Below are 23,921 nucleotides of genomic sequence, written 5' to 3'. Positions count from 1 at the left end.
TATGGAATAATTCCAAGGTGAGGCATGAGAGCCCCTTCTGTCTATCGAAGGGGCTGCTACACTATGGCCTTTCTACACTACGTTACTACACTACAGCCACAGAGCAGGTCTAGAATAGTCATGGTCAGAGAAAAAGAGGGAGGGATAAACAGGGGAAAGGATGCCTGTGGAGATTCAGAAACACAGTGGTCTGCATGAAGGAAAAGAGCTGCCAAATCCCAGACACAGTGGGAAAGACACACAGCGATGGAGAGGCAGGTCCACACCCACTCACAGGCAGAGTGAGAAAGGGAGAGAGACACACAGATACTCCACGGAGTAACGTCCTTGTAACATGACTTTCCTGATATCACTATTAAGACTTCTGAAGTCATCTGAACATTGGAAACCATAGACTTACATGGTGGAGTTAAGAGCCCTGGTTGTGTGTTCTGCAGACCTATGTCCTGACTCAGCCACTTCTTAGCTCTGCTACCATGGACTAATTAATTGATATTTCTTTGTCTGTTTTCCAATTTGTTAAATTGTGCAGCACAGCCTTCTCCTTGAAGACAGAGCTTGCTGGAGCAACAAACTCAGCTACCATCCCTCAAGTTTGGCAGATATTTAAAGGCAGGCAGGAGATCTTTTTTAATAGTTTAAAAAAAAAGAGGGGGGGGAAGGATTCAGACATACTCTTGTTGGAGGCTGTTGGCATGGGGGAGGTGGAGGCGGGCTAACGAGAAGCAAGGCACCTCATGTGACTGGTTTGGGGTGTATATTTGACTTCCTTTGTTGGTCCTAAGTTGGAGCAGGGACAACAGAGAAGCTGGCACTCATGGACCAAGTCCTGGTCCTGAGTGTTCTGAACTGATTGCTGCAGAGGTTGTGGGTAGAGTTCTGTTGTTGGAGGTGGCCTGGCCATTGTTTGTATATTCAGCCTCTCAGTACAATATGCTCAGCACAATAGATTGTGCGAGGTGCAGGCTCCAGCTTGTGTCCTCGTGGTGTGCCCCTGAGGCTGCCTGGGTGGTTCACCTTGCCATGTTTCACGTTGGGCGCTGAACCTCTCCAGCTGACTTTAGGAGGAATGGTAAAATGTCAGCTCTGCTTCAAGGGAGAGAAGAGCATTTCCAAAAGTCATTTAGGTTCTGTTCAGTGGAGCAGTTTTTCATTCTAAGTTTCTACATTAAGTGTTCTGCAGCCAGTTCCAATATGTGTGTGTGTTTCCTCCCTGCTCCCCTCCCCCCACATCACTGAACAATCTTGGAAATCAGCTGGGCGTCCTACAACTGAAATCAATTATGATACTATCTACCCAGAGATAGCATCAGATTCCATGGGTTAAGGGCTCAGTCCTCCAAGAGTACCCTCCCTCTCACTTCAGAAGCCAATTGTGAGCCCAGGTTGTCATTTGTGCTTCTGAGAACAAGTGAAGGATCAGAGGTTCCAATGACTCCCCTCCCTCGGTTTGATTTATTTCCTAGAATGATCAGTAGTTTTGTGAATTAGTTGGTCTCATGGAACTCAGAGAAACCGTTTATTTACTAGATTACTAGTTTATTACAAAAGGATAATATAACTTGGGAATAGCCACATGGAGGAGATGCATAGGGCAAGGTAGGTGGGAAGGGGTGTGGGGCTTCCATGTCCTCTCTAAGGGCACCTTTCTTCCCAAATCTCCATATATTCACCAACTTGGAGACTCTCTGAATCCCATTCTTTTGGGAGTTCATGGAGATTCCATTATATAGCATGACTGATCAAATCATTGGTCACTGGTGACTGATTTGATCTCCAGTCCCTCTCTTCCCTCCCCAGAGATCAGAGAGATGGGACTGAAAGTTCCCCATCCTTACATGTTTCTCAAAAATCACCTCATTCACGACAGATGCCTTTATGCTCTCATCACTTGGGAGATTTAAAGGGTTTTAGGAGCCCTGTGCTGGAAATGAGGAGGAAGACCAAATATATGTTTGTTGTTATAAATCACAGTATCACATATGTTAAGAAGTAGAACAGGTCAGGAGGAAAGTTAAAAAAATGGAACAAAAAAGAGGAGCTAGACCTGAGCAGACCAGAGTGGAGGAGGCGTGCCCTGCCTCTGTGCCTCCTACAGCGCTCACTCTCTCCTGATCCCATAGTTTCGGATCCTTTCTACTGTGCAAACCGGGGACCTCTGTGTGACGTGAGATTTGCCATCTAAGCCCAGTAATGAGCTGAACTGAAGGCAAAACCTCTTCCAGCTGTGTAACTGGGAAGGAGAATCTAGGTTGGGTCTAGCTTGGTCAAAAACTGCTTTTGACATGGTGTTTGCTTTTGCTCTTTCTTTTTTGGTCTTTTCTTTCTTCCTTTTACCTCTCTGTTAAAAACTGCTAGCCTGTGGCCTTTCTCTGATGGGTTCCAGTTGGATTTGGCTGAGTTAAGAGGCAGCCCTGTCGGCCTCCTTAAGCAGAGTTGTAGAGGAGGTCTTTTTCCTTTGGGAACTGGGTGGAGGCCGGGTCCAAGAGCAGGTGGAGGTGGTGGTTTTCTGTGGAGTAGGTCTGACAGGGGCTGTTACTGTGGCAGCTGGAGGCCCTGTTTTCTGCAGAGAGCATTCAGGGCGATGAGCACTCCCAGACAGGTACATTCCTTTAGAAACACTCCAACAAAGCCACTGAACCCTCCCAGCATTTTATGGTCTTTATTAATAAACTCCTCATCCCCTTCTCTCTTTGCCCTCATCTTTTCCCCAACTCTCAAAAAGAGAATAAAAGACCACTTGAAACAGTCAATTTCTAGGTTTTCATCTTTCTTTTTACTTTTAATCATCTGATACCATAAGAGCACCGTTTTAGTACAGCTAAATCTTTTGAGAAGCAGGGAGTTTTAGGTAAGATATGTGAAAATAGGAAAGAGGTCTAAATGCTCAGATTGCTGTCTGGGACCACTCCCCTAAAATGACCCTTGAATCTTCCAGCAAATGCACAAAAATCTTGGTTATAATCCTCTAGGATCAGAAGCAGTGGGAGCTGGGAGAGGCTCAGGAAAACCACTGGTAGCCCTTGAGCCAGCTGGGGTGGGGGCAGGGTGTTGCTTTCCCTGCTCAGACATGGCTTATAGCTCTTAAGGCAATGCTGCTGCAATGGAGGAACCAGAGCACGGCCCATCCACTCTTTGCATCTGACAAGCCATTTAGGTCCTCTTTCATTTATAGGAAAATCAGGAAAATGGCCACAAGCAAAGCCAGGAAGCTGAAGAGTTTGAGTAAGCTTTCAAAGGGAGATGAGGACTCTCGTACAACTCGAGTTTTGGTGACCTTGAATGTTCGGTCCCACTGGGTCATGATGGCATTTCTGGCTCCTTCCCATTTCCCTGGGCCAGTCAGGCGGAACTGGTACGGTGTGCACGGGCCAAAGAAGATGGTCAAAGCCAGGCGCGGATCCGTCAGGAGCAGAGAGAGCAGGTTGGGCTTTGCACCAATAAAGGTCAGGAGTTCATCTATGTAGGTGATATAATCTGATTGTAAAGCTTTGCAGTAATCCAAGCCAAATCTTTATGAAATGAAGATTAGGGAGAAAGGGGAAGACAAAAATATTATATAATGATAACCTTAGAACACATAAAAGTGCCAGAAGTAAACAATGATGCTGCAATATTTGGACGAGTTTCTGTGTTCTTCCCTCCATGCCCATGGCTGTCTAATGTCTTATTGTATTACTTAATATTCTTTAAATACAAGATGGATTCCTTGAAAAGATACTCTGTACATATGGTGCTCCAAATGCCAATAATGGATCTAGTATTATTTTAGTTCTATTGTCAAATGATAAGCAGTTTCCAAAAAAAAAAAAAAAAAAAGATTTTATATAATTTTACTATTTCTAAATCTTTCTAAAACTCATTTATTGCTAGATTTGTACCATGTAAAAAGCCACAGAAATCAACAGGGTGGAATTCCCTGGAATACTGGTATTAGTCCCTAATATAATTGACTGACCTACGTGACAAAAGCTTTTACATTGCATAGTTCTAATCAATTATCTGTGTTATGCTAGAATGCCGTAATGGAGAGCAAATCATATCCCAGGTTGAGGATGAAGAAGAGACACCCAAAATGCTTTTATTGTTTTGGGAGTTAGCACTTTGACAAGTCTAGAGCAACACTTGACATTTGGAAATATATGTGAATGAGAGAAGTGATGTTTCTTAAATGCATGATCTTAAAACTTCTTTTTTCTGCCACAGAAACTCTATTTTCAAGTGAAAATTTATATCAGAGTCTGAAACAGGTAATCAGTAAAACAGATAAAACCGAGATGTTTTAGGATTAGGAGCTGGGGGGAAAGGCAAGACTTCCTCCTCGCCGGCCATCTCCCTTCCACTGTCCCTGGCCCTTGAGTGGTAGCCAAAGAGCAGAGCACATGTGGAGACCTCTCCTCTAGAGAGGGGGTCAGCAAGCATTCTGCAAAAGGCCAGGTGGTAAATACTTAAGGCTTCGAGGGCTGTATTATGGTCCCTACCTCAACTATTCAACTCTGCTGCTGTAATGCAAAAGCAGCCTTAGACAATATGTAAATCGTGAGTGTGGCTGTGTTCTAATAAAACTTTATTGACGGCCACTGAGATTTGAATTCCATATAATTTCCACGTATCCCCAAATCTTCTTTCCAACAATTTAAAAACGTAAAAGAGAAAAACAGGTGGTCAGCAGGTTTGGCCCGTAGGCCCTAGTTTGACTCCTGCTGTAGAGTAGCCGTCTGAATAAAAATGGAGCTGAATAAACACAGATTGGTTGAAATGAATGAATGAGCAGGCCCTCCTGGTGTCACAGTGTATAAACACAACTTCTTGCCTGCTGATTGTGGCTAAGGTATACAACCCTGGTAAATGAGGGTTAATTATATTTGGTTTAGATTCTAAACTCCATATGGTGCTAGATGACCATGGTCTAAAGTGATGATTTGGGACATTAACTGTCAATTTAATTCTCAGTTTACTTTTCCCTTCTCTCTCCTTAAACAGGCTAGCCTAGTTTTTTTTTTTTTTTTTTTCTCTAAGTTCCAGGTGCTTCTTTTTTCTCCAGTGTAACTCTCACTGTCTTTGTTATTGCTTTACTAGTTTTAGTTCTGATCCAAAAAGAATGCATGGTAGTTCACTTACCCACTGGGCTTGTTTTGTTTTCTTACATTAACTTCCTCTATCATGACGCTTGACGGTGGCAACTTACTCACGCCTATAAAGCAAACAAACAAAAAATGCAATTTAACTTTAGATTTCAGCGATTACTTAGCCGGCAAAGATGCTTCACTACTGCTCATCTTTTACTTCTAGTGCCCAGTCACTCATCGGTTCTTCTGGTAGAGATGCTAGCAGCCTAAGTGGATGGAGGGTGTGCTCCTTGGGATAATGCCACTGGCTGAAGAGATAAGCATCGGGTCATCTCACTACTTAGTTCATATGACAGAACCTCACAACTGCTTTGGCTGAATTTCGTCATTCAATTGATTGAACTTTTACATTTTAATTGAGCCAGTTGGTTGAGTCAAAATAGCAGGTAGACACTAGCTGGTACTTTTTGACCCATGATTTTATCTTTTGTTCTGGTAGTGGCACAAATTCATTACAATAGTGTAATTCAGACAATCAAATGGATCTGCTTTTAAAGATTCTGGTAGGTAGGAGTTGGGAATTATCTCAAAGTTTCCAGTATTCAAAATAACTTGGCAGACTGAACACCTATGCCCTGCTATTTCTCAAGCACTTACCTTTCAGGACCTGAACGGCCCATCGAGCTTGCGTATCTCCTGTGGGTATTATGGAGCCCAAGGGTTTGATGAGGCCGATAACAGCCAGGGTTGGCTTCTGCAGATGTGCAGGGAAGACATACTTGTACAGCGAAGCCTGGCCGTCTTCAACTTTCACTACGGTCTCGTCAAGGAAGGGGAAAGCAAAGGTGTATCCAGTGGCAAAGACAATGATATCAATGGGCTCCTCCCTTGGGGTGTTGTTAAATACGACAGAGTTTTCCTTCACTAACTTTATGCTTGATTTGATGAGCACTTTCCCAGTGATGATGCGGCCTGGGAGCTCATCATTTAGCACAGGCTCTCTTAGCTGTGTCCTAAACAAAAACACAAACAGGGACGAGATCTGCCAGTGAATAGTGCAGCAGCCCTCCGTCCTCCTTCCCTTCTCCTCTTCATTCTGGGACTCTCCCCTCTGCCAGGCAGGAGGTGCCAGGTGTGGGAGAAGTTACCTCTGTGGGAAGGGATTCATGAATGACCAAGAAGGATGGTGAAATGTGTGTCCCGTTTACTAGAGTTACTAGCCTGAGGAGAAGGAGGTTAGAGCTTTCTCTAGCTCCTGCTTCTCCTGCTGAATTTCAGCCTTCAGCCATCACTGTCATTTTAGAGATAGCCGAATGCTGAAGGACCGCAAGGGAAACCAGGGGCTTCTGGATCTGCTGAGAACTGCTAGAAACTCTCTCCTCCTAGGAAGCAATTGTACAAGGAAAGCAGGCATGTGTTTAAAAGGAACAAGGGCAGAATTATCTTTTTCTGGCTATGCCTTTGGAATGACAAAACAACACTCTGCAAGATGATTTGAAAGAAGCTGAGCCATTTTTGGCTTATGGTGAATGCACAGAAAGAGACAACGTGATAAAACGGAATGAGCACCAGAGCAGGAGGGAGTAAGGCTGGCTTTGTGTACTTATGTTTGTCCTTAACAGAACTTGGGAACATCATTTGGCCCCCTTCGGCTTTCTTTTATTCATCTGTAAAATAGGGACATTAACACTTGCCATCCTTAGTTCACTGAATAGGACGAAGAACATATGAAATGGTATATACGTAAGAACTTCGGAAATGATAAAGGATTAGCTAAATCTAAGGGAGAAGAGATTTCAATTCCCCAGGCCCCTTTTGTGTTTTCTACAGTTTGTGGGATTAAATAAAATTCTTTATAGTCCCATGAGCTGCCATCCAGGCTAGATAAAGCTTATGGTAGAAAAAGCTCTGGTGGAAAGAGTCAAACCCTGGAGAGGCCTGGAGTTAAGAAGTAGAAAAGGGTAGATAAGAAATGAAGGAAGTAAAAGCAGAGACAATAGCAGGCAGAGGAGAGCGGGCGGAGAGGAGGGACATGAGAGAAGGATGGAGAGACCCCGAGGAGAGAAGACCATGCGGCAGGAAGGGGGCTGCATGCCATCCCCGGCGGCCTGGTGCCACCTGAGCCATGCTGGCCCAGAGTGGACTCTGGAGGAAGGCCAGGCAGGATCTCTAGGCTGTGATGCCATCCTGGTAATGGAATGTCATAGTAGAAACTCAATGAATGAGGGAATAAAACTGTTGGACCTTGTTAATGGGATAAGTCATAAATGGTTGTAACTGACAGGACAGACTGAAATCAAGGTCATCTTGACAAGGGGAAGAAGGCTCTGCCCCTAGAGAGATGATGAAGGGCAACTGTCGGATTCAAGTGTGTCGCCTTTGTCAAAAGAGTCATAGACAAGTCTTTCTCTTCTGATCGCTGCAGCTGAGATTCTGCAACTTGCCAAGGTCACAGAACTCACTTACTACTAACTGAGCTTGGCCAACTGACTGAACTTCTCTAAGCCTCACTGTACCCACAGTGATAGGGAAATTTTACTACTTTAAAGGACTGTTGACAAAGTGAATTCATAATTTCACTTACCAAGCTCTCAGAAACAGTTAGCTATTGTGATCAAGGAATTTATATGAAGTTTTCCTTCACATTCAATCATGTTGTTATGCTATCGCCTGGTTTGAATATGCTGCTGGATGCTGCTGGAAGGATCGAGGCTCCTTCTCCCTAACAGCCCTCGGCAGGCACACCATATTTACCTGTCTTCCGGTATTAGGCCATAATTTGCATGATTGAACCAGCTGTTCATCTTTTTCGCTATTAACCAATTCACAATTGGAGTTGGGAGAGAATTTCTGAACACGTTCTGAAATCGCGTCATGAACACCATGTCCCACGGGTACCCTGAGTCAAAGACCCGGCTGATCACCCATGCCCCTCCGGTGGTGCTGAGGAACACCTGGAAGCAATCAAACAGGTCACTCAGTTTGACACAGTGAACAGGACTGGCTCTGCCGGAGATTCAGGATGTTTCATGAATTGTTGAAAGGCACCCAAAAGTCTGCCACCCTCAAAATAGATAGTTTTGGCTCCTCTAATTCCCACTTTAAAGTTGCTCTTTTGAGAAAATGGTTTGAGTGTCCAGAGTATTAAAATGCCTTAGGACATGTAATTGAGCACTTCTCTGCCAGGCTCAGTGCTAGACACCATGGTGAATGCTATATTGCTGCTGGCCATTAGTCTCCTTGGTCAGAGTCTCATGGGAGAAGACAGTGAACAGGTGATAACAACTCTGTATGTTAATAATTTTAAGCAAGAAGAACAGGGCTGCAGTTGAAAGTTGTCTGCAAAGTTTCAACACAAACTATTGTTAGAACTGACAGTAAAATTCAGTAATACAACTAGTTTGGTGGATTTTTTTTAACAGATTATCTGGCTAGTTGAGTTTACCAGCTGACCGAGTTCACCAAGTAAGCTAACAGTTGTTTTGGTACCTATACAATAAGGAGTTGTCTGTATAACTGTTTAAAAATGGAAAAATTTAGTCAACCAATCTGTTGCTTTGCAGATACAAAATGACTGATTTAATATATGATTTTTCTTCCAATAAACTGGGGCATGGTGGTTTTTATTATACATTTTGTTTGACCTTATAACATAATGGAGCAATACGGTGGCAAGAACTATGAACATACAGGTGATTTTGACATTAAACATATTTGCACCTGCCTCTCTTGATGCAGAATCAGATATGACATTTTGGTAGATATGAATTATGTCCTGAAACAAGGGGAGTTTCTTTGCTGATGTAGCAATGATGTATGCCAAAGTGTGTATTCAGATTGAAGAAATTTCCAAACAGCTAGAGAAGCAGCGATAATATGTTACCCACATATGGTGCCATCGTGGATGGACCTGTGTTAGCTTTTGCTTTAGAACCTCCTTTCTCCTCTTTCAGGTTAACTCTACCAAATTGCTAAATCTCTCCAAATCAATCAACCAATCATCGAGTTCTTTATTTCCGAAAGTTCCAGAAGGGAATATCAAAGTTACACACTCCCAATTGTTTTCCTTCATTGCTATTTTCACGCTTGCAATGATTGATCTAATTACTTACACTTACTCAGTGAACATCTGTTTTCCCCATGACTCCGTGCTCTATGATAACAGAGATCTTATTTGGTTGTTCTGTTCTCCAGTGTATCCCTTGTGCCTGATACAACATTTGGTATAACAGAGGTCAACAACTAATATTTATTTGTTGGTTAAGTGGCTCTCAATGAGTTGCTAGTACAGTTGGAAAGAAAATGTATATTATAAAAGGTAATTAGCAATACTGAGAGTTAAAAATTGCCAATTGAGGAGTGTAAATTACAATTATTATATAAATTCATACCAGTGAGAGATCATTTTGTGTTGGGTTGAGGTGGCTGGGAAATGTAAATGTAAATTGTAAATAGAGAGAAAAGGGCACTGCGGGAGGGAGGGGTAGAGAGAGAACAAAGGGGAAAACAGAGACTTGGGAATTGTAAGGGGCACAGAGCAGACCTGTCAGCCTGCAGTTGATGATCATGTGGGAAAATAGTGGGGGTAGAATTAAAGTGGCAGATTTGGGCCAGGTTATGGCAAGTCCTAAAATGCAGGGCTAATACACCTGCAATTTACTATTATTATTATTATTATTATTATTATTATTTTGGGGAAAGGGGAGTTAGTTTTTACCACGAGTATCATAATGAAAACAAGCTTTTCAGAGGATCTGTTTGTTGATGGTTGGGGGTCTGGATGGATTGTCATGTGTGGGAGGATGGATGGGGTAGGAGTGCAGGGATGCAGGGTGAAATTAGGGGCAGGTGCTTTGAATCAAAGAGACTTGGAAGACTGGCTTTACTACCCGCTAATGGTATGCCTCAAGGCAGGCTAGCTAACCTCTCTAAGTCTCAATTTCTTCATCTGTAGTCAAGGATACTAACAGTACCTACTTCGTGGCTTGTTTTGATGACTGGTTGAGGTAATGAAGTAAAGCATTTAGTGTAGGGCTTGGCACAGAGTAAGCAAACCCCAGTAAATATGAACTGTTTCTATAATTATTATTAGGAGGGCAATGCAGTAGCCTCAGTGTGAGGTGTTATGCACCTGATAAGGGTGGTGGTAATTAATAAGAAAAGGGAGGAGCAAGAGGGAGATCTTAGCCAGAAAGAATTGCCAGAATTTTCTGACCTATGGGACTGAGTAAGAAACAGACATCCCTTAAAAGAGAACCCTTGTACGCTGTTGGTGGGAATGTAAATTGGTGTGGCCACTATGGAAAACAGTATGGAAGTTCCTCAAAAAACTAAAAATAGGAGGGAGGGAAATAGCTCAGTGGTAGGGTACATGCACGAGGTCCTGGATTCAATCCCCAGTACTTCCATTAAAAAAATAGAATAGAACTTCTGTATGACCCAGCAATTCTACTCCTGGGTATATGTCTGAAAAAAAACAAAAACACTAATTTGAAAAGATACAAGCAGCCCAATGTTCACAGCAGCATTATTTATAATTGCTAAGGTATGGAAGCAGCCTACTTGTCCATCAGGAGATGAATAGATAAGGAAGATGTAGTATATACATACAATGGACTACTACTCAGCCATGAAAAACAAGAAAATCTTGCCATTTGCAGCAGCAAGGATGGACTTCGAGGGCATTATGCCAAGTGAAGTAAGTCAGAGAAAGACAAATACTGTATGATACCACTTTTATGTGGAATCTAAAAAACACAACAAAGTAGTGAATAATAAAAAAAAAAGAAGCAGACTCACAGATGCAGAGAACAAACTAGGGGTCACTAGTGGGAAGAGGGAAGGGGGCAGGGGCAATATAGGGTAGGAGAAAAAAGAGTTATTATGAGGTTATATGAAATCATCTGTGTGAAACTTTTGAAAATTGTCAAGTACTATTGAATTTAAAGAATCTTCTATTTGATTAAAAAAATGCCTCCTATAGCTCTTTTTGACTAAGAAAGTGCCAAAAGTAGGAAGTCAGAGAAGTTGGATTCACAGGAAAGATGACACCTGGAATTCACAGGAACATTTATGAACATTCAAGGGAAAAAGTCTTCAAAAAAATCTGTCTCATGTATGTATGTATGTGTGTTGAAGGATTTTTTTTTCCATTCATCATTTACCATGGTGTCAAATACTGTTTGCCTGAGGCATGTGTCTTAAGATAAAACTCTTCTGTAAGTAACATCAAGAATGGTACCTTCTGGTGGGGAGGGTATAGCTCAGTGGTAGAGCATGTGCTTAGCATGCATGAGGTCCTGGGTTCAATCCCCAATACCTCCATCCAAAAAAGTAAATAAATACACCTAATTACCAGCCCCCCAAGAATTTAAAAACAAAAACAAAAGAATGATACCTTCTTTGCCAGGTGGCTGGCCTCCACAGCAATGTCTGTGCCAGAATTTCCCATTCCAACCACAAGAACTCTCTTGTCCTTAAATATATCTGGATGTTTATACTGTCGACTATGAAAGTACTGGCCTTTAAAATTATTTATACCTGTGGAAAAAAATAAGAAGTCAAATAGAGAATTTACAATACCAATGAAGAAAACATAGATATTATTCAGTTAATATGATTTAGGTTGTTTTCAATAGCATAATCAATTCTGAGAAAATCTGAAATATGAATACATGATTTTTACAAGAAACAGATACTAGTGAGTGATTATTTATTTAATAAAGTTACTTACTCCATCTCACTAGATAGTGTAACTTACTAGATGATTACTAAGTTAAACCATCATGGCATAAAGACTTATTAAGCTAAAGTGTAAGAAGTCACTACCTTTTAAAGTTTGATGGAAATCAATGGGACAGAAATATTCTATTTGCTAATATTTGATCTACATAGAACTTTTCACAAGCAAAGAGCAACAGCAGAGAAGTTAAAGTTTACTATGTGCCTGCGCCCTATTCTGCAAACTTTTTTGGATACCTGTTATGTGCCGGGCACTGTACTAGGTAATATGGGAAATCAGAGAAATAAAAACGTGGTTCTATTAGAAAAGATCCTCATGGGTTGGGGCAGTTCACTGACAGTTCACCTCGGTGACGCGGTAACTCAGGCTGAATTTGCTGAGTCAGTCAGTTGGCTCAGAGAAAAAGGGATTATGTTAGTTATACTGGGATTAGAGATGCTGTTTCAGCAGATAGGCTATCTCAGACAGTTGATGCCAAATCTCATTGAAACATCAAATACTAAGGGAGAGTATTGGAAAATACTCTCAAGATTGCATAACACAATCAAAAGCAATACGTGCTGTACAAAGAATCTTTTTTTTTTTTTCTAAAGTGATAAGACATCTAGATTCTCAGGGGGTAAGTATGGATGCTGTGGCAAGTAGCCTTACCAAAGCCCTGTAGTTTTTTCCTTCACTTTCACCTTAAGTCATCAGAAATCTCACCTGAATTCCTGGTAAAACTCAATTACAATCTAGATCATTTAGAATTTAACCATGATGCAACTGAGTTCAAATCCTGACTCAGCTCAGGGACCCAACATAGATACAAGAGCTGCCAACAGGCGAGAGCTGGCCGAGTTTAATGAGAATCATAGAATTATCCCTGAATGTTAGATTATTTTATATCCTCTCTGAATCAGGCTGTTTTGGATCACAAATGGACAAGAAATGAGACTCTGTGGCTGAGTCTTCTATCAGACTAACACTTTCCCCACGTATATTACAGGAGGACGGAGCAAGAACTTTCACTAGGTGAAGTGGTTGTGTTAGTAAACACAGCAGAATGTATATGTTATCTGAATGAATAAAATGAGTTATCTTGGGAAGTTATAGATTTATTCCTGCTGTAATACCTATTGTTTTTACTATGAGTTTTTGGAACATCTTTGGAATTGCCTCTAGAACTCATGACATGCGTTTTTGAGTAACTTCAATGAATTAAATTTTTTGTTAACGGTTAACAACTGCCCTCGGGAGCGCTTACAGACTAAGCAAGTCTGCTATGGGGCAGAGGAAGATGGTGAGATTTGGAGGACTGCATTTCAAGTCTAAAGCCATAAAGTTTTAGTGCTCAGAGGCTCCTTAGAAATAATTTATCCAGGGGTTTTAAATGGACAATTGGTAGTGGCTGGTAAGATGGGTATTAAGAAGAATCACGAGTACTGTAGAGCTCTGTTTCCTTGATGTGTGATGTATGCCGTTAGGGAAGGTGGTCCAAACCCCTCAATTTTATAAGAAGAAAAACAGAGGCTTAGAAAAGTTAAGTGGAAAGCCTAAGATCATATAGCTTGTTAATTGTATAGCCTGGAGTCTATACCTCCTAGGTCCCAAGCTCATTTTATTTAAACTGAGCACATTGAGTCCGTTGCTTTCAGGCTATGCTTTATCCTAGTCTGACCTGACTTGAGTGACCTATGGGGGGCAGGTCCAGGATGATTAGAAGTACATGAGTTTGTTGTAAAATGGGTATTGGAATCACTCCGGGTCATATGTAGACTGTGATTCCTCCAATGGACATGTATAAAACTCTTTTCATTCCTTCTAAGCAGCTCTGTGTTGGCTCCTCCTCCTTAGTATTCTAGCACCTTGTGCAGCGTACTGTATCTGTCATGAAATTCTCTGGATTCTTGGAGTGATCCTGTACCAGGCAGTCCTTGCTGGGAGTTTGGAGTAGCTTTCCTGCTCAGGGATTTTCTCCACAGGAAAGAAATGGGTGGGGTGGGAGGAGCTCATTGTTGGATGTGTTCGAGCAGAGGCTGTTGAGTCTCTCTCAGGGATGATGGGGAGTTTCCTGCAACTGGAAGAAGACTGAGCTGTTTCCCAATTCAGTGATTCTGTTCTATGGCAGTTTTCAGCATATGCTTTATCTTAACTTGACCTGACGTGACTAACCTCTGGGGGCCGACAAAGGAGGTGCGTGAGTTTATTGTGAGCTGAGCCTTGGGATTACTACAGGTCATGTTTAAGTGATTCAGAGAAAAATTGCCTAAAATTTTGACTTTTTGAATCCTTTACTGCAGATGAAATAAACCAAACCATTGAATTTACTATTTCCTTTGAGTTGCCATCCAAGTGATAGAATTTTTTAAAGAGAACTTAAAATTTTTTTTTCCTTTTTTTAAAGTTCTGTTTCCTTTCTTTTCTTTTTTAAAGTTTCTTTTTGGGGTGGGGTAATTAGGTTTATTTATTTGTTTGTTTGTCTTTAGAAGAGGTACTAAGGATTGAACCTAAGACCTCATGCATGTTAAGCATGTACTCTACCACTTGAGCTATACCCTCCCCTAGATTGATATTTGGCACAGATTACCATGAATCATGGCTGCAAAAGCAAGAAAAAGAAATGGAGACCCAAAGATGTCTTAACTTGCTTCCCAAGACTTATCTCCCTGCTGATTATTAACTCAGTGCCGTAAACCTCTGATCTAGCTAATTGCTGTGACTCATAGAAAACAAACGAACAAAAATCAAGTTACCTTTTCCTTTATCCACTAACTGACCTTTGTGGTCTCTAAACTCAGCTTTGGCAATGCCCTACTGCTGAGGCTAGTAACTTGTCTAGCCCTCCCATGTCTTAGAAGACGTTCTGAATGCTACCAGGCACTTATGGAGGGACGTTGAACTTCAGTGAAGCATAAAACTCCTATTAGTTATTCATCCTGCTCTTCAGTACTCATAAGTTGTTTGAAACAAATGAAAGCCCAAAACTGGCCAGATGGTGCTGATTAGAAAAAAATCCCTCTTACTTCAGAACTTTAACTATTTGATGGAGGAATCAATAGGAATTTGTTTCCAGACCAATCCAGTATTAGGATGGCTCCATGAGACAAATTAGGGTCAGCTGCAGAAAAGGCTATACCTGGAAAGCAGTCCAATGGCAAGTATGGGTTAGTGAGATAACCAGTGCAGACCATGACAGCGTCAAAGACGGCTGACTCTTGCTTCCCTTCACGCAGAGTGACTACCTCCCATTGGCCGGTGACAGTAAAATCTGGACGTTTGGTTACGCTGCAGACTTTAGTCTGAAAAAACAATCATTGACATGATTAATCGTTTTCAAGCTTCCAGTAAGGGCTTGCTGGCTGGTGTGTCAACTGACATTTCAAATGTTCTAGAGCACAGACTAAACATAATAAGCATAACCCTAGGAGTTAAATTGCATTATCAGACTAATCATAATTTCCTGGATGGAAGTATTCTAAGCCTAGAGTTGTAGAGGGGTATTTAAGAGAGGTGGTGAGGTCCAAAAATTTTAAGTGATTTACTCAAATTCTCACAGTAAATGATAGAAACAAGATTATAACCTAGGTCTTTCTTTGTTTAAAAAATTTTTTTCTATTATGTACAGTTCTCATAGAGCTGTATCTTTTACAACAGTTCCTTTAATAAGAATATGGATAATATGTAAATGAAAATGTAAATTTGGTCCCAAGTATCTTAGCTTATGAAAGGTCTTGAAGAATATGTTGTTGAGGTTTTCCCTGACCCAGAGGACTACTGAAAATTGCTAACTTTATGACTGGATCTTTTTGAGAGTTGTCCATATTTCAAATACAGTTGATCTTTGAACAACATGGGTTTAACTGTGCAGGTCCACTTATATGCAGATTTTTAAAAATAGTAAGTATTACAATACAATAGCATTAATAGCTGGTTCAATCTGTGGATGTGGAACTGTAGATACAGAGGCACCTGGGATGTGGAGTAAATGGGAATTTTCCACTGCACAGAGAGTAGGTGCCCCTAAACCCTTGCTTTGTTCAGGGGTCGGCTGTTGTCCATTTTTGTTCTCACTGAGTACACATATGTCCATGGGTACTAGGTTCTGATTCAGAAAATATCTAAAAGAAATTTACAAGTCAAATTTAAAAGCATAAATGAACCACTGACTGAGAGACTTCGCGGCTTGCTTTCTTTACAGTTTTCAAAGAAGACAGACTTCTCAAGTCCCTCCTAATGATTCACTGTTTGGTTTATAATATTTGAAGTGCTTGTTGGGTTCCACATTTGTAATAGCAATTGTCTTTTTAAAATATACATTTTCCGTTAATTAAAAAGTCCTTTCAAAATAAAATTTATTTTTATCTTGAAAATAATGTGTTCATTGAAAATTTGGAATGTCTAGAAAGGAAGGAAAAGCAAAACCTCTCACAGCTGCTTGTGTGTTCTTTATTAAAACTTTGGTGAATATTTAGGTTTTTTTTTAATAAGTTATTTTAAAACAAGTTTGCACAAGGGGGAGAGTGTAGCTCAAATGGCAGAGTACATGCTTAGCATGCATAAGGTCCTGGGTTCAGTACCCAGTACCTCCCTAAAAATAAATAAATAAACCTAATTACCTCCCCCACCAAAAAAAATTTAAACAAACAAACAAACAAACCAGGCTTGCGCAGTGTATAGTAAAGGAAATGCTTCAGATTCAGGAATTCTGATGAATTCAAAATGTTTTTGTGACTATGGTAGTGCATTATTTTTACTGTGTCCCTTGGAAAATAAGGAAGTGATTATGAACTACTCTTTGTAAAACTGGAATACTTTTATGTTTCTTGTTTTATTGAGATATAATTGACATATAGCACTGTATACATTTAAAATGTACAACATGATGATTTGATATATGTATATATTGTAAAATGGTTACTACAATAAGTTTAGGTAGCATTCTTCATCTCACATAGTTGCATTTTTTTTTCTTATGATGAGAACTTTTAAGATCTACTCTCTTAGCAGCTTTCAAATACACAATCCAATACTGTTAATTATAGCTGCCATGCTGTACATTACACCCCCAGAACTGATTTATCTTTTAACTGAAAGTTTGGACCTATTGACCACCTTCACTCACTTCCCTCCCCTACACCGCACTCCACCTCTGGCAATCATCAGTCTGATCTCAGTTTCTATGAGTTGTGTGTGTGTGTTTTAGATTCCACACGTAAATAAGATCATAGAGTATTTGTCCTTCTCTGACCTATTTCACTTAGCATAATGCTCTCAAGGTTCATCCATGTATTTGCAAGTGGTAGGAGTTCCTTCTTTATCTTGACTGAATAATATTCCATTGTTTGTCTTTATTCTCTCTCTATCTACTTATCACCTATAATGTTTTCTTTATTTACTTATCCATCAATGGACACTTAAGTTGTTTCCAAGTCTTGGCCGTTGTAAATAATGCTGCAATGAACATGGAGGTGTAGATACCTCTTTGAGATAGTGATTTCACCTGGATCAGGAGTACTTTTAAGGTTGTGATATGACTCTTACATGCTACATGTTTTGGTTAATCTTTCCATTCATGTTGCTTTCTTTGTGTAATTCCCCAGGAATTCCTTACCTCCCCCAACTCTGACAGGAAACCAGGAGAAAGGAAACACATGGATTTTCATGTTTATTACAGAGGAAGCAAAGAAGGAAAAAAGAAAGGGAAGAAAGAGGATATCTTCGTTTGCCCCGTCCTTCTACCTTCCTCCTGTCTCTGTCCTCTGAAATGGGGAGGGAGGTGGGTATGGCCTATGAGAAGATCCACATTCAAAGATTTTCCTATTCTCGAGGTTAAGCAGAAAAGACTTCCTTCAAATGGTGAGATTCTCTTGTGTATAAGCCAGCACAAACGCCCACTCCTATAAAGGGGCAGTCAAAATAGAGTACCTAGGAGCTGGTAGGAGGTTCTTTATGTCCCTTGGCACTTGGCTCAAACTGAAAATGTGGTTTGACATTTTTTAGGTCCCTTTGAATACTTGGATATAAGCATTGCAAACTGAAAAATTTATACATGTGAGTCCATAGACAAAGTATTCACTTTCACCTCCAGATTTACTTAGGGTGAGTGTAAATACAACAGGAAAAGGAATCCAGCCAGGTGTCATCAGTCTTGCCAGTTCATGATCTCATCTAACAGAGCTTGGGGGCAGGCAACAGAGGGATAATAGGAAATAGGCAGGAAATACTTCCTGACTACCAACTGATGTTTTGTGTCTTTCTTACCTTGAATTGAATGCATTTCAGAAGGTCGAACCGGTTTGCGTACGTTTTGAGATATTCCAGGAACTGAAAATGTGGCACATAGATTGGATAATCTTCTGGGAATGGAAAGTCTGGGTAACAAGACATCTCCTTGCAGCTGTTGGAAACCACAGACTTGTAGAGGCTGGCTCTGCCTTCCTCAATGTCTTCCTGTATAAACAGTGCAGGCACATGAGCAGGTATGCCTGTGTGCATGTGCGTGCACACTCGTGAAATGGATGTTAATTTTTAGACATTTCAAGCATTGACTAAGATTAAGGTGACCCAGATGATTTATGCTACCTGCTACCTTTCTAATGGGATTTGCTATCCTGCACTTACCTGACTGATGATGAACATTGGACCCCACTATGAATATCATGATCAGAATTATAATTTCATTCATTATGTGCTAACAAACAAGCCTGGGAAAACTCACCTGTCCAGATTCATACCAAATCACTGCAAAAGAGAGGAGAACTTGTAAATGATACCAGATCCAGGATGTAGTATCTGGATGATAGACTATTGCTAGGCAGTTTGGTTTCACAAGGTGTTGTTGAAAAGATTATGGAGAAGGAAGTTTAGATTATGAAGGATTTTTGTATCTAAAGTTAAGGAATTTGAGTTTCATAGAAAGGTGATGGCAGTCTTTTGAATGTCTTAACATAGAAGTGATTCATATTAAATTTTGGAGAGATAATTCTGGTTCTACAAAAGATGAGTTAGAGGGATCTGGAAAGGGAGGAAAGGAAGCTGCTTAAGAACTTGGAACACAAGTCCACATGATTGCCAATGAGGGCCTGAGCGAAGACAGTGGAAGTTGAAACCAAGAGAGAGAGGATTTGTGAGGCAGCAGTAGGGTAGAATGCATAGGACTGTGAAACTGATTGGATTTAGGGTTTGGAAGAGGAAGCAGGTTGAAGGTTTACAGATTGGACAACTATCAGCATGGCAAAACCCTAACCGATGTCCCACCCCCGTTTCAACTTGAATAACTAGCACATAGCCATCTCTCAGACAACTACTACAAGGCTGAACAGTACGAGGTTCACTTATTCATTTAGGCTTATACACTGCCTCTGTCTTTTGGATGTATTAGGAAGGACTGTTCTAATTTCATGGGAAAGTCCTCAGCATTTTAATATTATTTACCATCTTGGATATGTATAGTTCTTTTTTTCCTGTGAAACAATAATTATTTGTATGAACAAGTAAAAACATGGACATAAACCTGACCTATGGAGAGGACTTTTTGTCCCTCAAGAGGTGTGAATGTAGATCTGCATGAAATATGTAGTGATAACAGAGAATAAAATTGTAAACATATCTTTGTGGTTTGAATTAATGTTACCGATCTCATCAACTGATGAGTTTACTATTCCCTGCTCATCTCTGGCCCCACATCTGACAGTCTCACTTATCCAGAATAAATCTAGAAAACTGGAATCTTACTGGCTTTGGAGAAAGATGGCTATTTAAATCCTGATCCTTTATTTTATGGGAAGATCAAAGCAGTGCTGTTCAGAGATGTAGTCAGCGGAGTCAAACTGATATGAACTGTTTGCTTCCTATCTATGAAAATATAAGCATAGAAACTGAAAGTGAGCATCTTGAAAATCTTATAGCAATAATTTGACATTGCACAACATCCAGGCATATGGCCTCCTTTATGGTGAATGGGACATAGGTCAGTCTTGGGTTTGTCTCAGTCATGTGATGAGTTGTGTGGGATTTGAACTGTGTACTAGTCGTGTGGGTAGGGCTATATTACAATGTGTGACGTTTTAAGGTTAGTTTGAAGACTTATCTAAAAGTGCATAGAATCTATAACTATTTTCTTTCATTGAAGAATAATTGATATTTGATTATAACTTTACAGAATAAATTATCAGCACTGACTACTGATAAAGAACTGAAGATAAGTTTTAAAAATTCATCACTACTTGCTTCATTTTGGATAGCAGTTAAACAAAAAATATCCCAAGCTTGCTGAGGTTGCTTTAAAATCTTTTTTTCCATTCCATTCAACATACTCTGTGAGCCTCTCTCTACTGTGTGTGCTAGTAAGCGAAACTTAGAAACATAGATATATATTATCTCTTGGGAGGAGTGTGGTCATCCATTGAAACAGATTAGATAAAATGACAAACAAATAGCAGGCTTAATTATCACATTAAAAATCTTAAGTATTAGTCAGCACAATGCATAGTGAAAATGCGCCTACAGGTGTTTAACATGGGAAACTAGCATTGCACATATAATGCTTTGTTTGGCAAAAAGTTACAAGTGTAATAGTGATTCTCTATAGTAATTGCCTTGCACACACTGTCAAAGCACAATGTGTCCACTTTTTTGAATTGTTTTCTTTTATTTCTATGTTTAATGACATTTACTGAAATTTTTTGAATGTCTTTTGACTCTATGTCTATTTTGAATTTATATTTTGATATTTTTCTTTTACTTTCATTTTTCTAATAGTTCATTTTTATTATGTTTAACAAATATAATTGCTTATACTTTCTTGGAAATTAAAACAAACAAGCAAACCTGATTCTTCTTCACAGTATGAGAAACACAGCTCTCTAGATCAGTGTTCCTAAATCTTGTAAAGAGTTGCCTGGGGAATGTTATTAACATGTAGATGCCAATTCAGTAGGTCCAGGTGAGCCTGAGATTCTGTATTTCTAACAAGCTCCCATGAAGATGCTGCTGGGTCATGAATCATGCTTTGAGTTGCAAGGTCTGGGAGCAGTCCTGCCCAATAGGAATGTAATGAGGCCACATTTGTACTATATAAAATTTCTCAGTAGCCACAATAACAAAGTAAAGAGAAAGAGTTGAAATTAATTTTACCAGTATATTTTGTTTAACTCAATATATCCAAAGTTATATAATTTCAAAGTGCAATCAATACAAATATTATTAATAAAATATTAAATTTTTTGTCATATTAAATCTTCTAAATCCAATGTGTAGTTTACACATCTCAATTCAAACGCTAAATTTTCATTGGAAAAAGTGGATTCACACACCATACCGAAACTGTTAACAAAGATAGTTGAAAATTAATAACTGAATCAAGTGTTGGTTTTAAAATTAAAATTAATTAAAACTAAATTAAATTAAAAATTAAGTTTCTTAGTCCTATCAACCACATTCCATAGTTACACGTGGCTGCTGGCTACCTTGTTGGACAACCCAGCTTAAGAACATTCTTAAACTTGAAGCCAAATATTGGAACTAAATTTAGTGTTGGTTTGATGTAATTAAAAGTGATCAAGTTTCCTCTGGGTTATAGGAAAACAGAGAATAGGAACAGCTCTAAAGAGCTGTAATCCTGAGAGGTGAGAGCAAACAGCTAGGGAAGAAACCATAGTGTAAGGAGAAAAACATGACTTGTAAACATTTTGGAGTCAGTTAATGTATAACGAAAGCTCCTATATTTTCCTCTGGCATCTGAGAGCATCACGTTGTAAATAACACTTTGGTAATACTGCCGATTTCTAGTTAACAATAATAAAAGGCTATGTTGGGAATATATACTGTTTAAAAGGGGTAGAGAGATGTGCATAATACCATGTTGTAAAGATTTACACAAAAATAGTTCAAAAAAATTTAAAGCATTTTGTAATGGCATGTTTAAATATCAAAGAGTGATGGGGAACACATTGGAATTGGATAAGCCAGGGAACCATGGGGAACATTAAAACAAATGAACACACAGAGAGAAATAATAATTAAAAAATTAACAACTCTGTTTTGCAAAATTTTGGAAGATAATAAGATGCAAGAAGAAAACGTTTCCAGGAAACACTGATGCCTGTTGTGAAATAATGTATCACAAATGGTGACTGAGGAGAAACTGTAGCTTTGAGTGGAAATTTAACCTTTAGAGTGGAATCTAACACTATTTTTTTGCTCTGTCTCTCTTTCTTCCTACTGATTGTTTCTCTGGGAAAATACAAGGTCTGGAGTGTTTGGGATATATACAGAAAGTATGGTCCATGTCACTTCTGAATGGGTCCTGATTCTGCCCCTCCAGTGTTTGCCTCAGTGAACAATGTGCCCCTGTGATTCGCAGGCCCTGCTGGGACCACCGGCTGCAGGCAGGCACTCTTGGCACTGTCTCTGTGTGTGTCTGCCAAGTGCCCTGGCACTCTGAATGTGGAAGCATGTTCTTCCTGGGGACAGATGAGGGCACTTAGGGGAAAGATTTCTGTCCTACAGGGAAAACTGAATGAGAGGGGAGGAGTGACTGACTGTAAAGAGAGGGAGAAGGATAAGAGCAAGAATGGAGGGGTTTCTGGCTTCCTGGTCTACTTGGTTCTGCAGCACAATGGGAAAGACCCCATCATTCACTAGAACACTTCATGGGATTCCATGAACAGACCAGGATTTGCCTGCCCTTATTCTTGAGCTGTGATACAGAGTCTGGAAATGCATGAAATGTCATTCCTGAGTTCCTGCAGCACAGACCCCAAAGTCAGACAGCCTGGGTTCATATTCAAGCTCTACATTTTTAGCTGGGTAAACTTGGGAATTTTCTTAACCTCTCTGTGTCTCAGTTTCCTCATCTATAAATAGGAATAAAAATAGTACATATGATAAACTGAAATGATAGCTATTTTGCATTTAGAACAGTGCCTGCTAAGTGCTCAATAAATGTTAATTGTTATTTGTATTATTCTACAATTACCAAGGAGATTTACTTTCTCAAGTTTGTGCCCTTCAGAGAGGATTATAGGCAATGAAAAGAAAGCTTTGTCAGCTCAAAGTTCTCTCCTTTCTGATTTAAAAAAAATAGATGTAAAACAATAACAAAAGTCACGTAGGTACATAGAGACATTCTCTTAATGCACAACATTCACACCTTTTGTCCTCGAGAACAATTGTTTTCTTTTCTGCTCCTTCGAACAGCCAGAACCCATTTTACTTTGTCACTGTCTCTCCCTCGTGAGAGTCTGACTCTTACTGAAGGACTGTGTCCTGTTCTCAGATCTACAGCACAGGAGAGCTGTGGAAACCTGAGGAGATTTGGGGAACCCCCAAGAGGGTAGGGACCTGTCAGGTGTATTCCCCTCCAAGATAATAGGAATTCCATAGCTGTTCGTTGAATGTATGAATAAAAAGAAACCTAGCAAGATTACTGAACTATTAGAAATAAGGCTTTTAAGAAGAAGTAAAAAAAAAAAAAAAAATTCTATTAAACACGAAGTAAAATGGCACCCAACTCATTTCAGCTCCCACAAAAATCAGACTTACCAGGCATAAAGATAGCTGAAGAACCCTCAATGACTTAAGGGGTGTAGTATTTCTCTTCATCTTGCCCTCAGTAAATCTAAAAATATGTGGTACATAAGGCTTGTAGTAGGTGCTCAATAAATGTTGAGAAATGAAAGGAGGCATGTGCAGAGGAAAAGACCTTGATGCACATAAGGAAGAAAGTCATTCCAGGGACGGTTATTGTTTCAGGGATCTGAAGGATGAAGCAGAATGTGTTTCTACCAAGTGCAGTATAATAGCCTCTAGCTGATGTCTGTGGTTGTACATGAGGGCTGTTTCTCAGGTCTCCTTCCTGTACTCAAATTCTCTGAGTAATATTAGTTATGAGTGACAGGACAATTCCTTGCATTTCATTTCTTCACGCGTTACTCTGTAACTGAGATTATCAACCTGCATCATTACTGTCCTAATCCTCCCTTCCCTCTCAAGAGCCTGAGAGAGCTGGTTTTGGAACAGACGCTCCCCACCTACCTTCTGCAGCCCCTTGAGTTGGTGATCACAAGTGGGTTCTTCACCAGTGTATCCCTTTTCTTTTTAAAGGCTCCCAACCCCTCCACCACCCA

The 23,921-nt window shown here is 40.0% G+C and overlaps 1 protein-coding gene and 1 long non-coding RNA gene across 6 annotated transcripts in view; one reads left to right on the top strand and one right to left on the bottom strand.

Annotated features, from left to right (window-relative positions):
* LOC105092756 (uncharacterized) overlaps window positions 1-23,921 on the top strand; it is a 182,058-nt gene that overhangs the window by 21,145 nt on the left and 136,992 nt on the right. The window lies entirely within an intron of this gene.
* FMO1 (flavin containing dimethylaniline monoxygenase 1) overlaps window positions 2,754-23,921 on the bottom strand; it is a 31,660-nt gene continuing 10,492 nt past the window's right edge. For both annotated transcript variants that reach the window (XM_010984506.3, XM_010984504.3), the window contains 7 exons: window positions 18,055-18,243; window positions 14,930-15,092; window positions 11,467-11,609; window positions 7,824-8,023; window positions 5,727-6,082; window positions 5,122-5,194; window positions 2,754-3,512 (listed from right to left, as the gene is read on the bottom strand). In XM_010984506.3, coding sequence (XP_010982808.3) covers window positions 3,170-3,512; window positions 5,122-5,194; window positions 5,727-6,082; window positions 7,824-8,023; window positions 11,467-11,609; window positions 14,930-15,092; window positions 18,055-18,243 — 1,467 coding nt within the window. In that variant the 3' untranslated portion in view covers window positions 2,754-3,169. The remainder of the gene's footprint in view (window positions 3,513-5,121; window positions 5,195-5,726; window positions 6,083-7,823; window positions 8,024-11,466; window positions 11,610-14,929; window positions 15,093-18,054; window positions 18,244-23,921) is intronic.

This window comes from Camelus dromedarius, chromosome 23, assembly GCF_036321535.1.
Source record: "Camelus dromedarius isolate mCamDro1 chromosome 23, mCamDro1.pat, whole genome shotgun sequence".
NCBI classification, from domain to species: domain Eukaryota; kingdom Metazoa; phylum Chordata; class Mammalia; order Artiodactyla; family Camelidae; genus Camelus; species Camelus dromedarius.
Note: the sequence above shows the minus strand (reverse complement) of the source record. Positions and strands in the feature narration are given on the sequence as shown.